Source organism: Mesoplodon bidens, assembly GCF_964165515.1.
Source record: "Mesoplodon bidens genome assembly, chromosome: 5".
NCBI classification, from domain to species: Eukaryota; Metazoa; Chordata; class Mammalia; order Artiodactyla; family Ziphiidae; genus Mesoplodon; species Mesoplodon bidens.
In genome coordinates, this window is record NC_138161.1 from 72,372,178 (window position 1) to 72,399,000 (window position 26,823).

The 26,823-nt window shown below is 41.9% G+C and overlaps 1 protein-coding gene across 1 annotated transcript in view; it reads right to left on the minus strand.

Moving 5' to 3' along the window:
- Nucleotides 1–26,823, minus strand: part of NEK11 (NIMA related kinase 11) — a gene marked incomplete at its 3' end in the record, with an annotated part of 289,656 nt that overhangs the window by 161,477 nt on the left and 101,356 nt on the right. The window contains 5 exon segments of the mRNA XM_081235786.1: nt 18,373–18,487; nt 20,173–20,210; nt 20,213–20,279; nt 22,914–23,007; nt 24,804–24,923. Coding sequence (XP_081091912.1) covers nt 18,373–18,487; nt 20,173–20,210; nt 20,213–20,279; nt 22,914–23,007; nt 24,804–24,923 — 434 coding nt within the window.

A 26,823-nucleotide genomic window follows, 5' to 3' on the forward strand; every position in this document is an offset into this window, starting at 1 on the left:
TATGACTCCACTTATTTGAGGTTTCTAAAATACTCAAATTCATAGAATCAAAGAAAGAAATGGTGGTTGCCAAAGGCTGGGGAGAGGAGGATGTGGGGAGCTACTAATAAATGTGCCCAGAGTTTTAGTTCAGCAAGGTGAATAAGTTCTAGAGATCTGTTGTATGACACTATCTATGATCTACATTAGTATACTGTACACTGAAAACTGTGTTAAGAGGCTAGATCTCCTGTTAATTGTTCTTCCCATAATAAAATAAAATTTAAATAATTAAGATAAAATAGGGAAAATCTCTAATAAACAAACAAATCAATAACTAAAAGCAACAAATGAGTGTAGGTCCTACCAAATAGTTAAACATATCATGCACTACAATCATAACAGATTTTTAGTGAGGGAATGAAGCCTCGTATTAATGTAAATATACAAGCAGGAATTTGATGTAAAAAACTGGTGTATATTTCAATTAGACGTGGAGAAATAATCACTTATCAAACAAAAAATAATTTTAAGAATAAATGCGCTATTTTTGTGAACATGCAACAGGTTTATTATTGCTATTTTTAAATGGCTATTGTTTAAATTCTCATAGGTATAACCACATAAACAAAAGCTCTTTGGTGTCCTGAATAATTTTTAAGAATGTAAATGTGTCTTGACATCAAAAACTTTGAAAACTGCTAGCCTAGGGTTTATTAAATAGCTGGCTCTGGGCTGCATCTGTTATTTTGTTCATCATCACTGAGAACAAATTCCCAAAGCAGATGGTGGGAAGAAACTAGGCTTCTGCGTCAGGTAAAACTAATGTCAAATTCTGGTTTTGATATTACTGGCTGTGTGACTTCATGCGAATCATTTAACCTCTCTGAACCATAGTCACCTCATCTAAAACAGAGGTGATATCATCAAACTATTTCCCACAAGAAATTTGCCAATTACAAAAAAAAGAAAGGTACGTTTACAGGAGACACCACCTTCTGCAAGGAAGACGCCACCTCACCCAAGTGATCAAGGGTGGCACATCAACATCACATACTCTACCCGACATTATACACTGAGGTCATGTCACTTCTATGTTAGTCTTTTCCAGAATGTGTGACCTCAATCTAACTGAGAAAACGTCAGACAAACCCACAGTAAGAGATATGCTACAAAGTAAGTGACCATTACTTATCAAAAGTACCAAGGTCAGGAAAGAGGCTGATAAACTGAGGGCTGTCACATATTGAGGCAGATGAAGGAGACACAACAATAAGTACCTTTGGGGAGGGGGGGACTGGTAAAACTGGAATAAGATGAGTATTTAGTTAACAGTATTACTTTTCCAGGTTTTGATTACTGTACTTTGGCTAAGTAAGACGTTAACTTTAGGGGAGCTGAGTGAAGGGGATACAGAAACTCACTCTACTATTTTTTGCAAGTTTTCTGTATGTCTAAAATTATTTCAGAATAAACAGTTAAAAAGTAAAGTAGTCAAATGGAGGCAATCATGTCTTCTATACAGCACTACGTGGGTTTAGAGGTAACCAGTGTAAAATGTTTTCCACCGTACCTTGCCTACAAATGGAGGTTTTTATTTTCATTCTTCTTTTTTGTTCAGTAGTGATATGCTTAATTTTTTCCCCTGTGACAATTCTTCATTTTATATTTTTAGCATTTGTTGCAAAGCTGGTCTGCTGGTACTGAATTCTCTTAGCTTTTGCTTGTGTGTAAAGCTTTTGATTTCTCTGTCAACTCTGAATGAGAGCTTTGCTGTGTTGAGTATTCTTGGTTGTAGGTTCTTCCCTTTCATCACTGTTAATATAACATGCCACTCCCTTCTAGCCTGCAGAGTTTCTGCTGAAAAACCAGCCGAGAGCCTTATGGAAGTTCCCTTATATGTTATTTGTTGTTTTTCCCTTGCTGCTTTTAATATTTTTTCTTTGTCTTTATATTTTTTAAATTTATTTATTTTTATTTTTGTTTTTTTGGCTGTGCTGGGTCTTCATTGCCGTGCACAGGCTTTCTCTAGCTGCAGCAAGTGGGGACTACTCTTTGTTGTGGTGTGCAGGCTTCTCATTTCAGTGGCTTCTCTCGTTGCGCAGCATGGGCTCTAGGCAGGCGGGCTTCAGTAGTTGTGGCTCACAGGCTCTAGAGCACAGGCTCAGTAGTTGTGGCTCATGGGCTTATTTGCTCTGCAACATGGGGGATCTTCCCAGACCAGGGCTTGAACCCATGTCCCCTGCATTGGCAGGTGGATTCTTAACCACTGTACCACCAGGGAAGGCCTGTCTTTAATTTTTGTCAATTTGATTACTATGTGTCTTGGCATGATCCTCTTTGGGTTTATCCTGCCTGGGACTCTCTGCACTTCCTGGACATGGGTGACTGTTTCCTTTCCCATGTTAGGGAAGTTTTCAGCTATTACCTCGTCACATATTTTCTCAGGTCCTTTCTCTCTCTCTTCTCCTTCTGGGACACCTATAATGCAATGTTGTCCCAGATATCTCTTAGACTGTCTTCATGTCTTTTCATTCTTTTTTCTTTATTCTGTTCTGTGGCACTGATTTCCACCATTCTGTCTTCCAGGTCAATTATTTGTTCTTATGCCTCAGTTATTCTGCTACTGCTTCCTTCTAGTGTATTTTTCATTTCATTTATTGTATTGTTCATCTCTGTTTGTTTGTTCTTTAGTTCTTCTAGGTCTTTGTTAAACATTTCTTGTGTCTTCTCAATCCTTGCCTCTATACTTTTCCTGAGATCTTCAGGATCATCTTCACGGTCATTACTCTCAATTCTTTTTCCAGTAGGTTGCCTATCTCCACATCACTTAGCTGTTCTTCTGGGGTTTTACCTTGTTCCTTCATCTGGGACATATTCCTCTGCCATCTCATTTTGTCTAACTTTCTGTGATTGTGCTTTCCATTCTGCAGGCTGCAAGACTAGTTCTTCTTGCTTCTGCTGTCTGCCTTCTGGTGGATGAGGCTGTCTAAGAGGCTTGTGCAAGTTTCCTGATGGGAGGGACTGGTTCCTGCCCACTGGTGGGTAAAGCTGAGTCTTGTCCCTCTGATGGGCAGGGCTGTGCTCAGGAAGACTTTTACCAGCTTGTCTGCTAATGGGTGGGGCTGTGTTCCAGCCTTGTTGGTTGTTTGGCCTGAGGCATCCCAGCACTGTAGCTTACAGGTTATAGGGTGGGGCTAATGGCAGCCTCTGGGAGGGCTCACGCCAATGAGTACTCCCCAGACCTGCTGCTGCCAGTGTCTTTGTCCCTGCCATGAGCCACAGCCGCCTCCCTGCCTCTGCAGGAGACCCTCCAATACTAACAGGTAGGTCTGACCCAGTCTCTTATGAGGTCACTGCTTTTATCCCCTGGGTCCTGGTGTGCATGGAACCTTGTGTGTGCCCTAGAAGAGTGGAGCTTCTGCTTCCCCCAGCTTTCAAAGCCAGATTCTCTGGGGGCTCCTCCTCCCATTGCCATACCCCCAGGCCGGGAAGGTTGACAAGGGGTTCAGGACTTTCACTCCTGAAAAGTGTTGGAACTTCTGTGGTATAATTGTTTTCCAGTTTGTGGGTCACCCACCCAGCAGGTGTGGGATTTGATTTTATCACGATTGCGACCCTCCTACTGTCTTGTGGCTTCTTCTTGCCTTTGGATGTAGGGTATCTTTTTTGGTAGTTTCCAGTGTTTTTTCATCGAGGTTGTTCAGCAGTTGGCTGTGATTTTGGTGTCTACTTAAGAAGCGGTGAGCTCAAGTCCTTCCACTCTGCCATCTTGAGCTAATGCCCTTTACTTTTAAAATTTTTATTTTATATTGAGTATAGTTAATTTACAATGTTGTGTTAGTTTCAAGTGTACAGCAAAGTGATTTAGCTATACATATGCACATATCAATTATTTTTCAGATTCTTTTCCCATATAGGTTATTACAAAGTATTGAGTAGAGTTCTCTGTGCTCTACAGTAGGTCCTTGTTGATTATCTATTTTATATATAGTAGTGTGTATATGTTAATCCCAACCTCCTAATTTATCTCCCCCCACCACCCTTCCCCTTTGGTAACCAGAAGTTTGTTTTCTAAGTCTGTGAGTCGGTTTCTGTTTTGTAAATAAGTTCAATTGTGTCATTTTTTAGATTCCACATATAAGTGATATCAAATGGTATTTATCTTTCTCTTTCCGACTTACTTTATTTAGTATGATAATCTCTAGGTCCGTCCATGTTGCTGCAAATGGCATCATTTCATTCTTTTTCATGGCTGAGTAATGTTCCATCGTATATATGTACCACATCTTCTTTATCCATTCATCTGTTGATAGATATTTAGGTTGCTTCCATATCTTGGCTATTGTGAATAATGAGTGCTGCAATGAACATTGGGGCACACGTATCTCTTCAAAGTATGGTTTTCTACAGATATATGTCCAGGAGTGGGACTGCAGGATCATATGGTAGCTCTACTTTTAGATTTTTAAGGAACTTCCACACTGTTCTCCATAGTAGCTGCACCAATTTACATTCCCAGCAACAGTGTAGGAGGGTTCCCTTTTCTCCACAACATTTATTGCTTGTAGACTTTTTGATGGTGGCCATTCTGACCAGAGTGAGATGATACCTCGTTATAGTTTTAATTTGCATTTCTCTAATAATTAGCAATGTTGAGTATTTTTCACGTGATCTTTGGCCATCTGGATGTCTTCTTTGGAGAAATGTCTATTTAGATCTTCTGCCCAATTTTTTTTTTTTTTTTCGGTACGTGGGCCTCTCACTGTTGTGGTCTCTCCCGTTGCGGAGCACAGGCTCCAGATGTGCAGGCTCAGTGGCCATGGCTCACGGGCCTAGCTGCTCCATGGCATGTGGGATCGTCCCAGACCGGGGCACAAACCTGTGTCCCCTGCATCAGCAGGTGGACTCTCAACCACTGTGCCACCAGGGAAGCCCCTGCCCATTTTTTGATTTGGTTGTTTGTTTTTCTGATATTGAGGTGCATGAGCTTTTTGTATATTTATTTTCATTCTTCTGCTCAAAACCTTTCAGTGGCCTCCCATCCTTTTGTGAGAAAAGTTTCTATTTCTTAGACTAACATACTCAAGATTCCACATAGCCTGACTCCAAATTATATTTATAATTTTAACTAGTTTTTTATTGTGGTAAACTAACATAAAGTTTACCTTTGTAAGTGTACAGTTCAGTGGTATGAAGTACATTCACGCTGTTGTGCAAACCATTACCACCATCTACCTCCAGAGCTTTTTAATCTTCCAAAACTGAAACTCTCTATGCATTAAACAATAACTCCCTATCCCCCTCTACCCCAGCCCTTGGCAACCACAATCTACTTTCTGTCTCTATGAATTTGACTGCTCTAGGTCACTCATATAAGTGGAATCATGCAATTTTTGTCCTTTTGTGTCTGGCTTATTTACTTAGCATGTCTAACCCTGTATGACCGTGTATCCCATAATCTGACTTCATCCCCCTCTGCCCCACTCCTCACAACCTCCCTCCAGCCCACTGGCCCTGCTGCTCCTTGAAGACGCCTGGCAGACTCTTGCCTTGGACTTTGCACTTGATGCCTCCTCTACCAGAAACACTCATGCCCAAGAGACCGAATGGCCCACTCACCCACTTTCTTCAAGTCTTTATTCAAAATTCAACATTGTGGCCCATCTAAAATATCAACCCCTCCCTGAAGCTTCCTTTCCCCCTTCTTGCATCATTTGTCCTCTTGAGTACTCATCACTTTCCCACGTGCTATCTATTTTACATATTTATCTTATTTACTGTCCATGCCACACACACACACCCATTGAATATAGGTTCCACAAAGGCCAGAATATAATGGCACCTATGAGGGTACAAAGATAATGGCAATAGGAAATTCCTAAAAGGAGCAATTCCAGAATTCCTAAAAGGAAGCCCAGAAAGAAGGGAGGAAAAGTAGTTTTGAAGTTACTTTTTCAGAACAGATAAGGCAACAGCTTTTGAAGCTCAGGGAAGCAAACTGCCACTTACGAAAATAAAGTCTATTATAATAAATCTTTCAGAGGAAAAGAAGCACTACTGACTAGTTTTTTGATCGCTGTAAAAAACAAAATTTCAGTCACATAGGAACTGAAATAAAATGGATATTGTTTAGGCCACACAAGCACCTTGGAGACAGTAACTCACAAAGCACACTTCTACATTCCAGGCTATGTATCGATAATAAACAGACCATCACCTAGCAACACATAAGAAATACACCTACCGTGGTGGCATCCCAGGCCAGCTCTTTGCTGACTGTACCATCAAGCCTCTATCTGCCTATCGAGGCCTCATGAACTCAGGTTTTGGTGACCTGCTTCCCAGATGTCACTAATGACTCTTAACGATTTCACCTGACACTTCATCTCTAATTAAATCCTATTTCCTCTTTAGTCTTGTGTAATCTGCTGTTGGAGCACTCCTGATTCATTGATATGACCCACTGGTTGGGAGAGAATTATTAGATAAAGTCTGAAAGACCTCCGGGGCCTTTGCTTGCCATACATTTCATCTGAGGCAAGACAACAGTCTCTCAGACCTGGGCCCTGATGTGATCTGGAGATGATACCATCACCAAACACCTGTAATAACATTGTCTCCTTAATGGAAAGCTGTCACAACACAGAGGAGAAACCTCTGGAGTGAAAGAGTTATGGGCTTGGGGCTGGATCCCAGTGCAAGTTCAAAACCTCTTCTATCTTTACCTCTTTCCACTTTCCCTCAGCTGTAAAAAAGGGTCATTAATAGGTGTTGTCAGTATTTGAGAATTTCAGCAAACTGATCCTTCTTCCCTAGTAAGAACTAGAAAATGGGAAATACAGAGTTTTCTGTGTTTGATTTTTAGAGAGCTGAAATATAAGATCAACATTTAATAACTGTAGTGATCACTGAAACAGGCTTCTCACCAGAATTACCTGTGGAACTTTAAAAACAATTTAGGTGCACAGCTTTTATCCTCGGGCAGTGCTGTCCAATGGGACTTTCTGTAATGATGAAACATTCTAGAAATGTGCGGTCCAGCACAGGAGCCACTAACCTCATGGGACTCTTAAAGCACCACGCTCCCCATTTTATTGAGATATAAAAGACATAAAATATTATATTAGTTTAAGCAGTTGAAGTGTGACTAATGTGATTGAGGAACAGATTTAAAATTTTTATTTACTTCTAACTAATTAAAATTTAAATAACCACACGGGCTAGTGGTTATCAAACTGGACAGCATAGTTTTAGACAAATTCTTCTGAGCGTGCGTTCCTCAAACCAGCAGCAGCCGTGTCACCAGGGAACTTGTTAGAAATGCAGACTCTTGGGCCCTGTCCCAGACCTGCTGAATCAGAAGCTTGGGGGTGGGGTCCCACCCTGGTGTGCTGGTGAGGGTTTAATGAAAGAGAAGCACTGATTAGTAGCATTTGCCAGTGGTCCTGGTGTAAATACTCAGCATAGCAGATTTCAGGCAATCACTGAACATGAGATTGGCTGGAGAGGTACCCATGAGCTCTGAGAGCCCACGCGGGCTAACTCCTGCATGCCACCAAGCCAGTAATCTGTATTTTAGCAAGCTCTCCAGGTGGTTCTGATGTTTGGTTGAGAACCACTGATGTAAACCAGAGCCTAAGAAGACAGAGACCATGGCGTTTGTGTTTTACATTTTTCATGAGGGATTTCAATGAGCAGCCTGTTTGGAAAGCCTGACTCAGAATACATACGAGCAAGGGCACTTGACTTAAGGAACCAGGTGGCCTCCTCAGCCTCCTGTGCATGAGGCAGCCTGACACAGACTATTAAGACCTGCTCCCTCCTGAGCCTCAGCCCCTCAGATGGAGGGTCACAGCCAGGCTGCCTTCCTTTCCCTTCAAGCAGCCATTCCAAACCCCCCACCTTCTGATATGATGAGCGACATCCCAGGCATAGCCCACTCTAGGGGCAGACCCAAGGTGTAAGCAACCCTGGCCCTCTAACCACAGCTTCTGCTTTACTCTCCCACTTAAAAAGAGGATTGAGAATCATATTATTACTAGGATAATCTAGAATTTTTACTTTAAGAAAATATCTTACAAATTTCAGAAAATATCTGAAGATACCTTATAGTTGTTTACATATCTGAAGATACCTTATAGTTGTTTGGACATACAAGAGTCCAAAAACACTGTTTTGAAAAAGCTACTATGTCACATCTAGGACATACATGCCCTTCTTTAAAATAAATATGGCCTGCCTGTCTCACCAGATTTGTGGTGAGAATTAAATGATTTAACTATGCACATAAAATCATATCTGGAATATTCTAATTCCATGTGCAGCCAGCCCTAGGGAGGCAAAATCATACATTCATTAGAAATGAGCACAGACTCTTCCCTAGTTTAGCAATCTATGCTATGGAAAAGCAGACTGCTGAAATTCCTTTATATTCTAACTAAAGGAAAAAATAATAGAAAGAATTCAGAGCAACTTGTCTAAAACCAGGAGGTCATTCATACATACAACCTCCGAGGTAGAGTACAGAACAAATCCCTGTGATTCAGAAAAGCTCCCTCATTTCATTACAAACCCAGAGCAGAGAGTTCCATTAAAATAACTGCATGTGGGCTTCCCTGGTGGCGCAGTGGTTGAGAGTCCGCCTGCCGATGCAGGGGACACGGGTTCGTGCCCTGGTCCGGGAGGATCCCACATGCCGCGGAGCGGCTAGGCCCGTGAGCCATGGCTGCTGAGCCTGCGTGTCCGGAGCCTGTGGTCCGCAACAGGAGAGGCCACAACAGTGAGAGACCTGCGTACCGCAAAAATAAAATAAAATTTAAAAAAACTGCATGAGTTACTTGAATATTTCACTGCAAAAGTCATATAGTTATGCCTACCAAGCTCTTTATTTTGATATACTGAGTTTGGCCTAAATCCCAAATGAGACTACAGTGGAAAAAAGAATGTATATTCTTGTCCTTATTATGCTCCTTAGCACAAAATATTTTTACATTTATAATGTTTTTAGAGAAAGTAGCTAGAAATTTTAGCCGCCAGTTTACAGGCTCAGGATGGCTGGCAAAGGAGCATCTTTTAAAGCAGTAACTTTGTCCTAGGTTCTGCTTCCTGGTATAACAACGGCACCCCTGCCCCGTGAACAGGAGAACACACATATCTGTAGAGACTCAGCTTTGGCTCTGGGGGCTGCCTATGGTCTTGACAGAGAAAGTAATTTTTCTTGGTGCTAAACTAACGGGTCCAGATGGACATAATTAAGGCCAAATTAGGGGGAACTAATGAGCCTGAGTCATTTTACATTTCCCATATGCAAAAACTAGAGCAAAAAAAAGTATTGTATTCCAAATCATACTTAATTCATAGAGTGAAGGTGCTTATAAACTAGAATCAGAAGGTCTCCTGGGTGGTTAAAAACTGAATTATCTCATCACCAATTGCAAAGGTTTTATGTGGAACTTGAGAAAATACCGCAACTTGCTTTGACGTGGTATGTTTTCAGTAAGAGATTGTTGTGCACTTTCTATGTTTCATGTACTATGCTAAGTTCTTTGTGTATCATCTAATTTATTTCTCACTTAACCCCCAAAGATTGAGTATTACTATTACGCCCATTATATGGATGAGAAAACTGAGGCTTGGAAATATAAATTTTTCGCCCACGTTCACACAGCTGGTAAATGACAGAAGCGGGGAAAAGGTAAAGTCTGGCTCCAAACCTCTTTCAATACACTCATTGCTTCCAGTCCAGTGGAGTCTTATGAAATGTCTGTGGTTATTCCAGAAGTTTCAGTCATTCTTACTTTGAACATATTGGAGGTAAGGTTACTTGAAGTTAGAGAAAAGTATTGAGTTATAGACTGTTTACCCAAATACTACTTTTGTCACCTCAAGCGTATGGATGACTCAGATGAACTACTGCTGTCGCGTCTACGGAGAGTGTCTCTCAGCTCTCCTCCCACAAACTTGCCGCTTAGCTGCAGCACATGCAGCGGGCTGTCAGACTCCACCTGCAGCATCTTGGGGGCCTGCTGAGCGCTGGAGCTGGTGGCGGTGGTAAGGCACAACATTTCTGCCCAACACAAGATTCCTCTCTGGGAAATCTTTGATCTAAAAGCTCCCCGTCTTGCTGATGGAGGCTGTCTCAGAACTTTAATGAAGTCTGAAGCTCTTCCTACCCGTCTCCCTCCTTCCTGCCCACCTTTCCAAGGTATCAGACCTGCATCACAGGCTCTCTCTGCCTACTACTGATCCCCTTCCATTTTTCTTCCAGCAGACGTTACCCTCAATACATCTCTTGTACTTCTACCTCGGTCTCGGGGTCTGTTTCCCAGAGGACCCGACCCACCAACCATGAAAAGTATTTTCATATGGGGGCCTGACCAAACCTGCTATTAAAAAAGAAAGAGTAATCCACCAACCAATGCCTGCTCACACTGTCACACATAAAGTTTGCCATGGATTCCATGGGGAGACTAAACAGATGCAAACAAGAGATGTGTGCCCCTGTGACACAGACTATGCTTCCCAAAACCCCGCCATTCCCTTTAGTGGGAATACACTCAGCAAATATGTTAAGGAGTCTGGGAGGATTACCTTATGGTGATGTGACCACTTTTATTAAACTAAATACTGATCTATTATTATTGCAGAAGAAGAAACCATATTTTTGGCACTGTTGGTGGCTTCCGTGAGAGATTATTTAAATGTAGGAGTATCTATAAAGAAAGAGGGAAAGGTTAGGCTACTTAAAAAGCAGACATGGAGGATTTCTATTCCCAGGTCTCCAAAACACCTCCTTTATTTTTCATCTTTCCAGTATCCATCTGGGAAAATTAGATTACAATCTCCCTTAAGAAGAAGGAGACAAAAATTATAGGTGAACACCAATGCACACAAATTAGCCTCTTCTGGTAACTTGTTATTCTACTGTTTGCCCAATTTAATTAATCTGTGCAAGAAATGTATGCTGTTTATGACAAAAAGCATTTAGTGTTCTTATAGGATTTTCCCCCTAGATTTAGTCATTCATTCCACAGATATTTACCAAGCATCAACTCAGAGCCAGTCAGCATGTCTGCAAGTGAGAATAAAAAGATAAACCATATAGCACAGGGAACTATATTCAATATCTTGTAACAAACTATAATGGAAATGAATCTGAAAAAGAATATATATGTATACATACACACACACACACTCACACACACTTGTAACTGCATCACTTTGCTGTACACCTGAAACATTGTAAATCAACTACAATTTTTTAAAAAGTCATGGAAATACAAAAAAACTGAAAGATGAACCAGAAGGCATGGTCCACACGCTCACTGAGCTTAGAGCCTAGCCCGGTGCTCTTCAAACTTTAATGTGCAGACGAATCACTGGGATTTTGCATCTTCTGATCCAGCAAGTCTCGGATGGGGCCTAAGATTCTGCATTTCTTACAGGTCCTCAGGATGGCAGTGATATGAGTGCAGAGACCATGCTTTAAGTAGCGAGGAACCAGCTTACTAGCTCTCAGATGCGAGGCTGTGACACACTCCTGTATGTGAATGCTTTTCAGGGGTATCATCAAATGTGAATCAATGAATATTGTCAATACAATAGAAAACATATACTCTCACCAGGATACCTACTGGGTGGAATTTTGAGCTGAGATCAACAAAATGTAGGTGTATGATTTACTGAATAAAAAGTAGGAGGCGAGGTATGGAATGACATCAGGATGGTGCCAAAGAACGCTGGCATTACCAGGAGCAGGTGCGAACATGGCCTATGAACATGACTGCACAGCCAGGGCACTGGCCCACGTTCTTCATCAATGACACAAAGCTCAATTTTAAGCATTTAAAAATTTTCCCCACACCTGCTTTTTCTTAACCACTAGGCACTTTCTAGCCCTCTCAAGTACACCACTAAAATTTCTCATCCAGGGCACCATAAACACACAAAGGTTAGCCTTGTTCAAAATGTGTAATCTTACAAATAAAAGGAAGCCAAATGTATAATTAGAGGCCACATGTCATAAGCAACTGCTTGTGCAAACTGTCAAATTATATCTTAAAATGGGGTTGTGGGGAGGTGGAAGGTAGAGAGAAAGAGGGGAGTTAATTTAATTCTAAGCTGTTTGAAGCCAGGAAAACAGGCCACATGGAGTTAAGCTGGGGAGAGGAGTTGGGTTTGCTCATTTTTCCTAGATTCAAAAGAGAAAATTAATCCAAGATATAAAAACAGTAAAGTCACTTTGATCTCTACAACCCCAAAAGTCCAGGTGCAAAATGTAGTGAAAAATAGCAGGCATCTTAAACTCATCTACAACTCTGTACTTAGCCAGCTCATCTTTAATAGTAAGAAGAAACTCCCATTAATAATTTAAAGGAGCCATGCCAGAAAAAGTAACCCAAACAAGTCCAGAGTTAGCAGGAAAGGATGGTCAAGGTCAGCTGTGAAGTGGGGTGTGTAGGGTCACACTACACATTCATGATTCGTATGACATGCAGTATGCCATGTGGATGCCAATGCACAGAACGGCAAGGGGAATTTACAAACACCCCATCCTGCAACCTCAGAAACGAGTCCAGCTGGAGAGCTCTAAATGCTGACAACATCACAAACATTCTGAAGACAAACATGGAAAAATGGTTTTTTTAAGAGTAAGTCAAATTCATATTACTGCTCACACACAGACATACTACTTTGAAACATGATAATCATTGTGGATATTTTTGTAGGTTTCCTGGTTTTCTATTTTGAAAAAAATTTTTAGAAGCAAGAGAAAAAGAGAAGTCAATGGAAAATGCTGCTAGTCATGAGTGACAAAAGGAATTAGATACTGCTGTAGTTCCTTGCCAGAAAGGTTTTGTTATTGTTTTTTTTTTTTTCTGGATATATGTTATTTCACTTGAAAAAAATGAAAGTTCAACAAGCAAATCTAGAGCTGATAGTGAGGAGGCCCTCACTGCCACAAAACAGAACAGAAAGCCCCTTTACAAAGATCAGAGATGACAAATTTAAATGCCTATTACAAATAGCTAAATTAAAGTCTGGCCTTAACCCAGAAGCAGAATATTTCAATCACTTAAACAAAAAATTAGCATATGAGTCAAAGACACTCGTGTGACTGGAAGTAGGCACTGTCCAGTATTGCTGTGTTCATTTCCTATGGCTTCTTAACTTCCCTTGGGTATCATGACAATGCTCTTCAGGGTGGTGTGCAGGAGCCCTGAGCACAACTGTGTAATTGCATGCATGGAAAACAATTTCATCGACTAAAGGAAAACCACACCATGGTATGTCCAAAATGCTGTCTGAAACACATATTATATGAGGTTTTAGTCTATTATATTTTGTGTCTATCTTACCTTAAAGCCATGATGGATGCTTATTTAATTTTCTGCTTAATTGATTCATTCCAAACCTGAACCATGATAGGGCAAGGCAAAAATAACCAAAAACAGATGCTCTCTGCTCTACCAGCAGAACCCTTAGGTTAATAACTACTGTCTAATTTATGTTTAGCTAAGGGGTGGATCATGGAATCCACATACAGCTTTCCCAGGTGAGAACATTATTTTGAGAATGTTATTTTGAGAGGTCCATGTTGCAGGGACTGCTTTTCCTCTTATTTCTATTATGCCTGCTTAGGACACAACAGTGAAGTAGCTGATTGGGCAGCTGTTATTCTGCATCCACTTCAATTTTTCAATTGGTATATAATCTTTCACATTTCAACCAGAGGTACCTACCCAGCTTATCATGCAGAAGAAGCACTCTGAATTATTAATTATGCCTCAGGGTGAGGAATCAGCACATCTTCATTTGATATTAGCTTCATTCTAATTATCCTCTAGAGCTCAGAAAATTAGGAAGTGACTGCAGGGGCCTATTCCTGGGAGTAAATGTGAGAGTCAGCAGGAAACACAAATGTAACTCAGTGGAATACATGACAAATATGAAACAGAATCACCATCCATTTGTATTCATCAATCAAGTCTCTAAGATGGTTAGAGCTCTGGAAGTGATGGGACATCTGGAAACATGGACATGGCCTCCAGCACGTCGTCGTCTTTTCCGAGGGCTGACAGGCCAAGCAGACCCACCAGTGTCTCTGTCTTGGGTGGGTTTGGAGTCTGGGCTGTTATGTTTTGTTCAGTTATCTCAGGCTGCTTTCATGGGTCCTAGGTCTTCTTAGACCTTATGGTATGGGTCCGCAACCACACCAACATGAGCCCTCCAACCAAAAAGACTGAGAGAGTAGCCAAGTGATTCCAGCCCCTCATCTTCTCACTTCCTGAGAGAAGACCCCAAACTCTATTAACACTCCTTGTGGAAGACAATGTTGCTCGGTTGACATTAGAAGAAAACCCCATGAGCATTTTATGGACTAAGGATTTTGTGTCCCAAATAACATCTAGAGATCCTCCTGGTTGCCTTCTAGCTCCACGACTTCAGGCCAGTCTCTCTCAGCCATTCATTAGCTAAAAGGTAGGCTAATAAACATTACTCATGTTTCCTTTTTCCTTTTTTTTCTGGATATTATATCAATATATTTTTTAATTCATCAACCTTACTGAGGTATAATTTATGGACGATAAAATGTACTCAGTTAAAGTATACAGTTCAATAAGTTTTGACAAATATATACATATGGGTGACCATCACCACAAGAGGCTCCTTGTGCACTTTTGGAGTCGATTTCCAACACCACGATCCCCAGGCAACCACTGGCCTCATTTCTATCACTAGAGATAAGTGCTGCTAGTTCTAGAACTTCATAGAAATACATAGATACACACATATCCACATATATAAAAATATTCCCACGCGTCCTCTCTTGTACAATATTTATATGTAAACATATTCCATAGGAATTCTTTTGTTTGTGGCTTCTGTCTCTCAGCACAGTGTTTTGATATTTACCCACGTTTGTGTGTATTGATAGTTTGCTTATTTTCATTGCTGAGTATTACACTGTATGGATAAACTACAAGTTTGTTTATCCGCTCACCTGTTGATTGACACGACTTGTTTCTACTGTTTGGTACTATAAATACAACTGCTAAGAACATTTGTGTTCAGATCTTCTTGTAGACATGTTTTCATTTCTCTTGGTGACTATCTAGAAGTGGAATTGCAGTAAGTAAACATTTTCTTTTTTTAAATTAAAACGATAAAAATATATCATTGTCTGACAGAGTTCAAATCACCTTAACATTTAAAGAGAAGAGATGGCACCATAAGTCATAGGTCAGCCTACAGCTAAAATAGGGCATGTGGTCTTCCTACGAGCAAGCAAATTACTACCCCCTTGAGGTCTAAGCTTTCTCTGAGCACAGTGAAGGGGCTCAGGACTTGCTCAAGGAGTGGCTTAAAAGGAAATTAAGTGACAGCTGGTGAGGCTCTGGGTGGGCAGCCAAGGCCGACACCCATGCAGCCTCTGCATTATGAAAGCCATGCTCTGGGTGGGTCTGGGGCCCCTGAGTCCCAGGCTATTATTCCAGCTTTGCAAGAAATGTTATTCTGAAACTCAGCTGTGAGCTGCTAAAAATAAGGCTAGAGTGTAATCAAGCTCCTGGCAAAAATTAATGTGCAAGTAATCATCAACATTACATATAAGGAGTTAAATAGGAATAATTTCTTCAACGTTCCAGTCATGTTTTCTCATTTGATTATAATGGTTATCCATGACTTCAGCTAAATTAAATCAGCTGTTGTCAACTAAATGCATATCAGATGTAAATAATGCCTCACCCTGTCTTGTTTCTCTGCAACTAACTCCTCAATCCCAGAGGGAATTTCCCAATTCAACATCTAAGACTGATTAAACATTTGCTGCAGGAGCTTTAAAAAAATGATTGTGTAATTTTATTTTACATATACAAGCTAGATAAAAAATAAATTACAACCTCCTCTGGGTGCTGAAAGTTTGGAGTCAAGTCTTGTATAAGGCAAAGAAAATGGGGGTAATAATTAACCACTTCAGAGTTCATCAACAAATTAAAGTTTCCTGTCTCAAAGTTTCATGGTTAAGCTATGAGGTCACTAACCATCTTGCAATTACCCATCATCTAACCAATCATCAACCCAAAGGCTACATTTTCATAGTTCTTCATAGTCTCTCTTTTCAATTTAATATTTAAGAAAGAATAGAAATTAGAAAATATGAATTTACAAAGAGGAAAAAATAAGGGAAATGTTTAAAGTATTTTACAAGGCATTTGGCCCACCTAAAACTACTATGTGTTTTTGGCTCTCACAGCTTATAATGGGTGTCTAAGTAGCTTCCTTATGGCGTGAACAAGATGGGCAAAGGAGTGGATTGGCCCACTTCCAATTTGGCTGGTCACTCGACACATGGTTCTGCCATACCAAAACCTCCTGACAGAAGACAAAGGACAAGGTAAGGAGGATGCCAGCCTGAGAATCCCGGCAGCTCTGTGGTCAGAGATAGCTTAGGAGTAACTTGCACTAGAAAGCAGGAACTTTGGAGTCCTTGAGCAAGTTACCTACTGTCTTTGGCTTCTCGTCTGTGAAATAAGTACCCTTTCCTATCTGAAATCTGGAGGCTGGGCCCAGGCCTCTTGATCCTAGGTCACCCACTAAATGCCCTGTCCTGGGGCTTCCTCTTTCTAGATGGCAATGGCCCTCCAGCAGTGCACAGGCCGTCCATATCGGTGCTACTCAAAGGCCTGCCTAGCCCTTGGTTTTATAGCCTTGGAAAGAAAGGCCCAGGGGACAGTTCTACATTTCCAAATTTTACCTTTGGAAAATAACAAATAATGTATTAAAGAAATACCTGGGGACTTCCCTGGTGGTCCAGTGGTTGGGAGTCCACCTTCCAATGCAGGGGACGCAGGTTCCATCCCTGGTCAGGGAACTAGGATCCCACGTGCCACGGGGCAACTGGGTCCACGTACCACAACTACTGAGCCTGTGTGCTCTAGAGCCCAAGCACCATAACTAGAGAGAAGCCTGTGCCCTGCAATGAAGAGCCCACGTGCCTCAACGAAAAGATTCTGCATGCTGCAACTAAGATCCTACATGCTGCAACTAAGACCCAATGCAGCCAAATAAATAAATAAATAAATGAAAGAAATACCTGAAAAGAATCTAAATACAAACCCATCTGATACACATATTTGTCTGCCAATAACACCCGTTACCAGTGGCTTCCAAAACACCATTTCAAAAGTTGGCAAATGGCAACCTGAAGAGCATCAGGTCCTAGTCTCCTCACAGCTGAAGAAGGCAGCACGAGCTCTAACAGCTCCATCAGGAAGACATCGAATGCAAATTTGGGCTGAGATGACCAGCCAAATCCGTTTCACTACCTCCATTCTTTGGAAAGAGAACTCAGCTGCTGCCAAAGAGAATTCCAGCCACAAGGATACACCTCAAGACATTCACCCACAAGGAGAGTGAGGCTACCACACCCCTCTGCCATCCCCACCCCAGGCCCACCACAGCAGGGACACACAGCCTCCGACAGCTGAGTCTCCTGAAGCACTTCCTGACGTCCTGGCTGCCTCTGACTGCCTCGCAGACTAGTGCTCATCCAGCGAACCTCCCTCTTCACTTGGAATGAGACTCAAATTGCGGTCTGACAGTTCTCTCAGCCTTTCCTAGCTCCTTTCCTAACTCCTTTTATGCAGACATTTCCCCTAATAATATCCTTGTACTTTTAGTCCCATCTTGGCATCTGCTTCTCAGAGGTCAAGACAACATGTCATTCATCCGCACATTCATTCACTCAAAGAATGTTCACTGAGTGCCTACAATGTTCCTGACACTTGTTAGTGGCCCAACAGGACTTTGAGGCCCCACGTTCCCAGCCCTGCCCCTCAGGGTCATGAACTGCTTCCCTCTCTTTGGTTTTTACCATGTGCTGGGCATGGAGCTGAGAGCACGTCACAGGCCTTAGCTAATTTGCTCTATTCTTGTTTCATGATAAAGGAAACTGAGACCTAGACAGATTGTTGCCAGGGTCTTCCCTGATAGGGCCAGCTTTTTTTACTCTAAAACTCATGTTTGGCTGACAGCTCCGAGCACTTTTTTTCTGGTTCATGAGGGCCAGGGAAACAACTTACTTCAGAGCATTCACAGTCTTACACATGTTAGTAGTGATGCTGTTTAACTCATGTAGAAGGGGAGGTCCTTCATCCGGTGTGAGTTTCCAGCTCATCTTCATTATGACAAAGAAGACAAGAGAGGATGGACAAAGCCCTCGGCTTCTCTGCTCTTCACCACAACAGCCCAGCTCTGCCAAACTGATGGAAGGTGGCCACATACACCCAAGGCTGCTCCCAGAGGCCGGCCAGGCTCACTGGAGGGTCAGCCTCACCAACGCACATGTCATCCAAGGGCAGCTTTCTGCAGGCTAATGCAAACTCATACCATGATCTGCAAGGTCAGCTACGGTGTCCTCTACACTTGATCCAAGTGCGCCAAGGTCCAGGGAAGGAATGGGCTGAGACTCAGGCAGGTTCTCTGAAGCTGGGTCATCAAGTTCCTTGCAGAAGGTAATGAACAATTCATGAGAAGCTGATCAGAGGAAACAACATTACCACAAATGAAACCATATTCTTGTTTAGAAGATGATTTAGAAACAAAAGCCTACCTAATCCTTTCCCTTAAACATGATAACATTTTCAAATCTCAAGAAGGCAGCTTGGGATGAGAGGAACAGCTCTGAATTAACTCAGCAGGTGACCTTGGGCAAATCATATAACCTCCCTTGGCCTGAGTGTCAGGGTCATAGTGAGTGTGAGGCGGACAGGATGTCCAGCCCTGCTCAGCTTCCTCATCTCAAGACTAGAGGTGCTGGCTTCGATAATGTCTTTTAAAGCTCTCCTCCAGCTTTAAAAGCTCTGTGATTCTATGAATTTCAATTTCCTAAGAGAAAGAGATCTACAAGATGACATGAAAGAGTTTCCACTTCAAAAAAATAAAAGTTAAACTTCTCAAATGTTTCAATAGGCATGTCAACTAATCACTCTGTGTGTGTGCGTGTGTGTGTGAGTGTGTGTGTGTGTGTTTGCCACCCAGAGCTAATGCTGAATTGACCTGTTTTCCTGGATAAATGGCTTTCATGGAGAACTATTCCAAGAGTGTCTTCTTATCAAAAGGAGAAAGTTCAAACTAATCTTAAATGAATAAGTAAAACATAGCTGTGCTACACTGTGATGTGGCATCTGTGGAAATACAGTCATAAAATATTTTTAAGAAGTCCATTTTTTGTACTGTATAATAATTGTTACAGGAGGTGAAACTGGCTCCAAATTTCAAAGGATCACTGATAGTGCAAAAAGCAGAGACTGCACGAAATGTGCCTTTGTGTGTACTTCAGAAATTATTTGAAAACAAGTATTTAGACTCTCAGTTGACTTTGATTTTCTGAGGTTCTCTCTGAAGAGAACAGAATTGTTATCATTGCTTCTCTTAGAAGGAGCAAGATTTGATCTGCTCTTTGATCCCCAGGTCTGTTTCACATTTGGAGGCCTGATCTGCCACACAATTTTCACAGAAACCATCACACCTGCATACACCCCAGGATAAAAGAAAGACTGGGCTTAGTGTGTGCATCGTGGTATCTAGTTGTTTTAAGCTACCATCCTTTAAAGAAACGGTGCCAACATGATTCCACAGTCAACTACGCTTCAAGATTTCAAAGCCCAAATTCAGTGGAGCAGAAAATTCCTGCCAGCGTAAAAGGCCCCATCAGTCAGGTTCTGAAAAACAAAGCAAGCCACTCTCCTAAATGCCTCAAAGAATTGTTATAACATTTAAGAGGTGACACAGCCAGCCTGTCTCTCCCCTAACAGTGATTCTATCTCCTACAACTGCTTTTGAAATATAATGAGGTTTGCTTCAGCCAGACAGACAGAAGGAAGAGGACTAAAGAACAGTCCCAGCGAGAGGAGGAAGAAATTAAACCACAAATGTGCATCTGGGCAAAGATGGGAATGTGTGCCTCTTCCTTCTTTCCTTCTTAATCATGTTGTTCTTTAGCCTCTTGCATCTGATTAATCCAGCTTATTTCTCACATTGTATTTCATCCTTTTCAGCTCACTGGTGCTTTTCCGTGAGATGTCTAGACCCTTCAGTCCATCTGCAAAGTGTCAGCTCCCCCTCCTTGGTTCTCTGAATATATGATGCCTGCCTCACTCCTGTGCCTGTGAATGTGATCAGACTGGTCTCCTCTCTGCCTGGCCTCCTCTCTCCATCCTCCTCCAGGGGGAACAAGAAAGCCTTCCCTCAGGTTGCCCCTCCTTTTCTTCAATTCCCATTAAATGCTCTTTTTCCTAAAGAGATTATAAGTAGGTCCGCTCATCATGGCTTTTCCAGATCCTCCTTCATCTGAAGCTATTTTCAAGAACCCCAATTTCTGTCCATTACTAATCAGTGTGCGGTCCTGGCCCAGCAGCATAGGAATCACCAGGGAGCTTGTTAGAAATGCAGCATCCCAGGCCCCACCCCAGACCAGCCAAATCAGAATTTACACTTCAAAAAGACCAAGAGGTGATTCAGGTACATTTTGAAGTTTGAGAAGCATTGCTAGAAAACATAAGAATTTGGAGGAGGGCTAGTAGACTGTGGACCTGAGAGGTCAAAGACGGTTCTCCTGAAGAGGCGGTGACATTTGAAAGAGAGTAAGTGGGATGCTACTGATGGGTCAGAGGGAAATGGCTGATGTAACTGCACAAAGGAGGGCGAGAGACCTGGGGTGCTGAACAACCCTGCGCGCTGGCCAGAATCAGCCCAAGGAGGGTCTTCTCTTCAAGAGCCAGGGGCTGCCTGGAGCACTTCCTGCCTCCATCAATATGCAACTTAGGAAACTTGCTTCTGGAAAGCCCAGAACCAAAGATGTTGGTGATACTGAATCTTACACGACCAAAGAATGAACCACCATCTCTGGTCAAGACAGCGGCAGGCACCTCCCTCCTGCCTTTGCTCCTTGCCGATGGACGGGGGTGGAATTGGGAGAAACTAGGCAGACACTGTGGAGGTTATGAGTTGGGACTTCATATAATCTCTGTGAAATCCTCACTTTCCTCATTTGAACTGGGCCAAGATCTGGACTCCCATGTTCTGTAGGATAATATAGAGCTAATAAAATCTTAAGCGACTTTAGGATCCCCCAAGGGCCCTAATTTTTAGAAGGGACAAGACCTCATACAGTGTTGTTGCTTCACACTAATAGTAATCATATTGGAAATGAAAAAGAACACAGAAATGATTCTTTTTAAGGCCAATGAAGAAAAGCAAAGAAGTTAAGTAAGTTATCTAAGTAAGTTATCAGAAATTAAAATGTAAGATTGTACTTGAAACTACATTTTTATTTGCCATATGCTAACTTTAAGAATAAAGTTATTTAGGCTTTATAAAACAAAATATTATCACGTCTATACTTCTCAATTTCCAGTCTCTGGGGGTAAAATCCCTTAGAAGCAGGGGACCCTGAGCATTCCAGAAAAATGTCCTGGTTTTAATCAGCTGAATAAACAAGTATTTTACACATATTAACAAATGCAGAATTCTTATCATCATGCCAGACTCTTGTTGGGGATGTGCGGGAATCTGCAGTCTCAATCCTGAGGGGAAGATGACATACCTCCACAAGTCATCACTCCAGGGCCTCGAAAGTATCTGGGGAGCTGAAGGAGGGTGCTCAGTGTTTTCAGGGGGCTTGGTGGTATCAAGACCCTTCCCCGAGTAGGGGTCTGACACTGCTGCCCCTCAGCTGGCAACTTCTCCACCCTAAGGTTCTGTGAACAGGAACCATCCCACCCCCACCCCTCTGGGGCCAGCCTCCCTGGGAGTGAGAGATGGTGGAGAACAGGGGTTGGGATGGAGCAGCGTCAGCACCCACATACTGTCTGCTAAAGGGCCCGATGGACAGTCCTAAGGTCAATGTAGGCTGGGCCCCCATCTGCTCCAACTTTGGGTTTTCAGAACTCTAAAGCACTACCAACCACTAAGTAATTGAGAAAAGTGGATCACCAATCAGAGGGAGGCAGAAAACAACGTTCCCATGCTCTGCCTTGTCTGCGAGTGAGCTCTGCCCAGGGCTCCGGCACACCCCAGGGTGCGGAGCCCTCTGATTACTGAGCTACAGTAGAATAAGCATCCCCAGACCTCAGGGATCATCCCCACAGCCTCAGGGGCTTGGTTCTTCCTGCTAAAGGAAAGAATCTCCCTCAGATACAGGAATCACCAATGAACAAATAACCAAAATTTGAGACGATAGAGTTTTCCATAAAAAGGACTCCTTCCCAAATTGCTTTTACCAAAGAGCTAGGAGGTTGGTGTTGGTGTCTATTAGCCAAATACAACCCTGAAGAAAGACTACCTTAAGTATCAAAGTCCACACCAAGGCCAATGAAGATATTTTTAACCATTAGGGGATGGTATTCAGAGGCTTAGGATGCAGAGGACATGAATTTGGGGTGCATTTCATGTGAGTCTGCAGCCATATTATTGGATATGTATGATAATTCTCCAAAGTTTGAAAGGGGTTATTAACACAACGCACGATGATATGGATGGGAGACAGAAAATAAAGAGGGAAGGAATGACAGAAAAAGGACAGTGGACTAAAGGAGTAAAGCAACAATAGCACGGCTGAAATTCAAAATTAGATAGACACACATTTGTTCTGCAAAGTCATACTTTTAACTCCTCAGTTGTTCATTCAGTGCAGATTAAGTCATCCTTACACAGCAGGCACTTGGTACAGCTGCTTTGAATTAGTGCCATCACTAATTGTTGGCCTACGTTCTAAAACAAATCCCAGTCCAGCCTGGAATTGGGCAGAGTTGGTCTGGATGCTTTTTTTCCCTACCTTGTCCCTTTTCCTACCCAACTGGCCCCATGAATCTAAAGAATCTGAGGCAAGAAAAGGTCTTTTGTAAAATTTAAAACAGAAGCACACTCACGTGGAGCACATCCACAGTCAGCTGCTGGAAGTTCCAAGATCTCAGTTCTTGCATTCGTTTGTTGTTTTCTTCATATTTTTCTTCCAAAAGCTTTCTGCATAAAGTGAACATTAAAAAAGAGCTGCAATTTGCTAAAACCACATCTACGTTACTCAAGTGTGATCCCTGTTTCAAAAGGCAGACTGGGGTGTAGGGCAGCCAGGCCCGCGGTCTCTCCCTCATCACGTGAGTGCAGTGTAGCCCCACTCGATTTCCTTTAAAGCACGCAGGATGTTCACCCTCAAGAACCCAGAAGTCAGGGGAAGAGGGTGGTGTCATCCTTGTGTGCTCTCGGCCTGTGCTGACAAAGGACAGGAGTGTGTCTCTGATGCCTGGTAGAGAGCCCAACACATATGAATAACTGGGTAACAGACCCATAGATGCAGAAAACAGATCTGCATTTCAAAGAATTTATGGAAAAGAATATGAGAGCCACTGTGAAGGGGAATTTTTCTCAGACACTTTCTATTTCCTCTACAATAGAAAAGTTGAATTTAATAGACCTGCTATTAAACTGGAGGAAAGATTTGAGTTCTTGTGATTAGTTGTATGCTAATTTATACTTAGATTTCTTGAAAAATCACTGAATACCCCTGTAGTCAAATTTTCTTGTCTAAAAAAAATTTTTTTTTCTTGTCTATAAAGTGGGTACATTATAACCCTCATAACAATGGAGTCATTTTCTACCTAAAACACATGACCCTTCTCAAATCCTAGAAACAATAATCAAAACCACTCCAATGCAATTCATTCATAAAATCAAGAACAAACTTATTTAAAAATCATTGCCTCTAATAACAAAAATATTAAATGCCATGAGGAAGATCTATGACTTTTTGCATATTAAAAAATAGTTTTAATTTGAAAAATAATTTGTAATGTGCAAGTTATTAAATTGCCTTTTTAATCTGTTCCTGTCAGAGATTTAATTTTCCTTTCACCCTCAACCAATGACATGAACCATGGTACCGTGGAAATATTGCCATTCCTGGGGTGTTAGAAATAGATCTGGGACTGTGAGTTGATGCAACAGTCCAAACAACTTTCATGACTATATTTCTTCAGCAAAATACACACTTAGTGGTGTACTGGTTTGCACATATCTTCCAACTGAACACCGAATGATATCACATTGGACAGATTTAAGTTTCAGGTCTTTTTTTGTCTCTCTAGTTCTTTGTTGGGGCTTCGAAGCCACCAGAAAATTGGCAGAGGAAGAAAGAAGAAGAAAAATTAGGCAACTGGGTCACATACCAGCTGAAAAATCAGTCTTTGAGAAATTGGGAGTTTGGGGCTCTTTGGAACCCCCTTTTCATGTGTAAACTCTAAACACTTGTGATCTCTCACACCAGCAGCATGCCCAGAGCAGACTGTGAAGGGCTTTACCTGACAGAACAGAGTTGTTTCCAGGCTCCTTGCTAAAGCCAGCAATTTCCTGCAGGTACACAGCAGCCAGGGCTCTGGGCAGAGAGGTTTAGCAAACACCTGGGGAGTGTGCAGAGAACAGTGAGGCCACCTTATCACCCCCTCACGGTGCTGTGTACAGAAGGTGTCAGCAACAAAGAGGCTTCATCTGGAGGCTGACCTTATATTTTCATTCCTAATAACCTCCCTGATATTCAATCCTTCTTTTCACACAAGACTGAAAGCCTGCTATTAATAGTGCCTGGCATCCAATAACCATCTATGGCTCAATAACCATCTTTTGAGGGAATGAGTGAATGAATAAACTGATAAATATATAATGAGAATGTGCATTTTCTTGTTGTGGTTTTTGCTTTTCTTCAGCAAGTTCCTCTAGAGCCCTGGAAAGCAGCCCAGGGCCCAGGGCACTAAGGGAAGGTCACTTACCTTAGCTTCCTGGCCTCCTCATCAGCTGCCTGGACCTTCCTCAGCTGCATCCTCTCTCTTGGTGTCACCTTCTGTACCTCAGACAGCGCCCACAGGGTCTGCAGGTGGATCTTTTTCTGCCTATAGATAATAAAGATTCCCATGTGCAACCCATCCCAAACATGCTCAGAAAAATTAAACAAGTATTTTACAGAAGTATCATTACACTACTGAGAAGGGAAAAGCATCTCAAGGCATGCCAAGTGAAAACAAACTCTGGGTAGATAATTAGCCAAGAAGGACTGTGGTTAATTGGCAATATTTTTTAAACTAGATTTTTGTTTAAAAGCAAATTATGTACTTTGCAAATTTCTTCTCATTTCATTGCCTATGACTGGTTTTCATAGTGCAAGACAAATTAGGATCTTGGTCATTAAGGAGTAAATAGACTGGCAGACTAATTCAACCATGTGGATAAGACACAGTTTTGGAATTAGGAAGGGTTTGAATCCCATCTCTACCACTCATTAGCTCTGTAGCCTTGGGCAAGTTACTGAATTCCTCTGAACTCCAGTTTTCTCATCTATAAAGAATGGGCTATCCTGAGTATTATATGAGATAATGTATGTACAGTGCCTGACATATAAAAGTATCCCAAAATGGTAGTATTATAACAGCTAAAAGTTATTGAATATGCCTTATCTTCTAGGCTTCATACAGTAGGTATTTTTATGGCAGCATGGCATAGTGATTAATTGCACAGTTAAGAACATTCTCTAGGTTCAAATCCTAGCTCCCAGGCTACATGTTCTATGCCTCTGGGCAAGTTACTTGACTCTCTATGGTCGTTAAAATAATAATAATAATAGTACCTAATTTGTAGGGTTGTTGTGAGTTTAAATGAGTTAATTCATGCAAAGAGCTTATAACAGAGCAAAGCATATGGTCAATACCCCTGAAAATGTTAGCCAATATTATTCGAGAACCTCTTCAGTTAAAGAAATGTGCTTACATTAACCATGTATTGAAAGGTCTGCAACCACATTCTCAATGGCATTTGCTTCTGTGCCTGTCTTGGTTAGGGCCCAATAGCGGAATGCCTTTTGCACTCAACTCCCTCCTTAAGAAACCCTATGAGGGTTTCCCTGGTGGCGCAGGGGTTTAGAGTCTGCCTGCCGATGCAGGGGACACGGGTTCGTGCCCCGGTCCGGGAAGATCCCACTTGCCGCGGAGCAGCTGGGCCCATGAGCCATGGCCGCTGAGCCTGCGCGTCCAGAGCCTGTGCTCCACAACGGGAGAGGCCACGGCAGTGAGAGGCCCGCATACCACAAAAAAAAAAAAAAAGAAAAGAAAAGAAAAAAAGAAACACTATGAGGAAACTGTAATGACGGTTGTAGGCAGTTCTCGTCCCTCTGGGATACAGTTCAGACCAGAGCCTCCAGGGACCATGCAGTTTTCAAGAATCCACATGCTTTGTTTTGTAAAACCAGATACAGCCCCTCAAAACAGTCATAGATCTTGAAAATAACAGTGACGATTTGAAATCAATATCTCATAATGTGAAAGATCACCCGAAGAACTGGATTCAAGCACACTATAATTGTAAGCACAGTCAGGCAAACTGTTTCAAAACTGCAGTGCAAAATGACAGCTAAAGTTAGTCCAGTATTTTAAAAATAAGATACCTACTACTCTCACATATCTTGTTAATAAAATAAAATGAGAAGTTCCAGGCATTGCTGAAAAAAATAGGTAGTAACCCAAGAAAACTAGGTTATGGGGGCATGCCTAAAGATTTATCTCCTGAGTTGCAGGGTATTTTAACTGGAGATCATGCATTAAACAAAGACTGAATACCTTTGATGGACCAATTCCCTCAGTTTGAATGTGGAGATGGAAAACAAACATGGCACAGTTGAGAAACCACTGAACTGAGGGTTAGAGAAGCATATTTGTGTAATTTGGCCTTGAAGATCAAGCTGATGAGGGCTACCATTCTCACTTCACTGCCCTGCACAGCTCTGGGAGGGACTGTCATTCT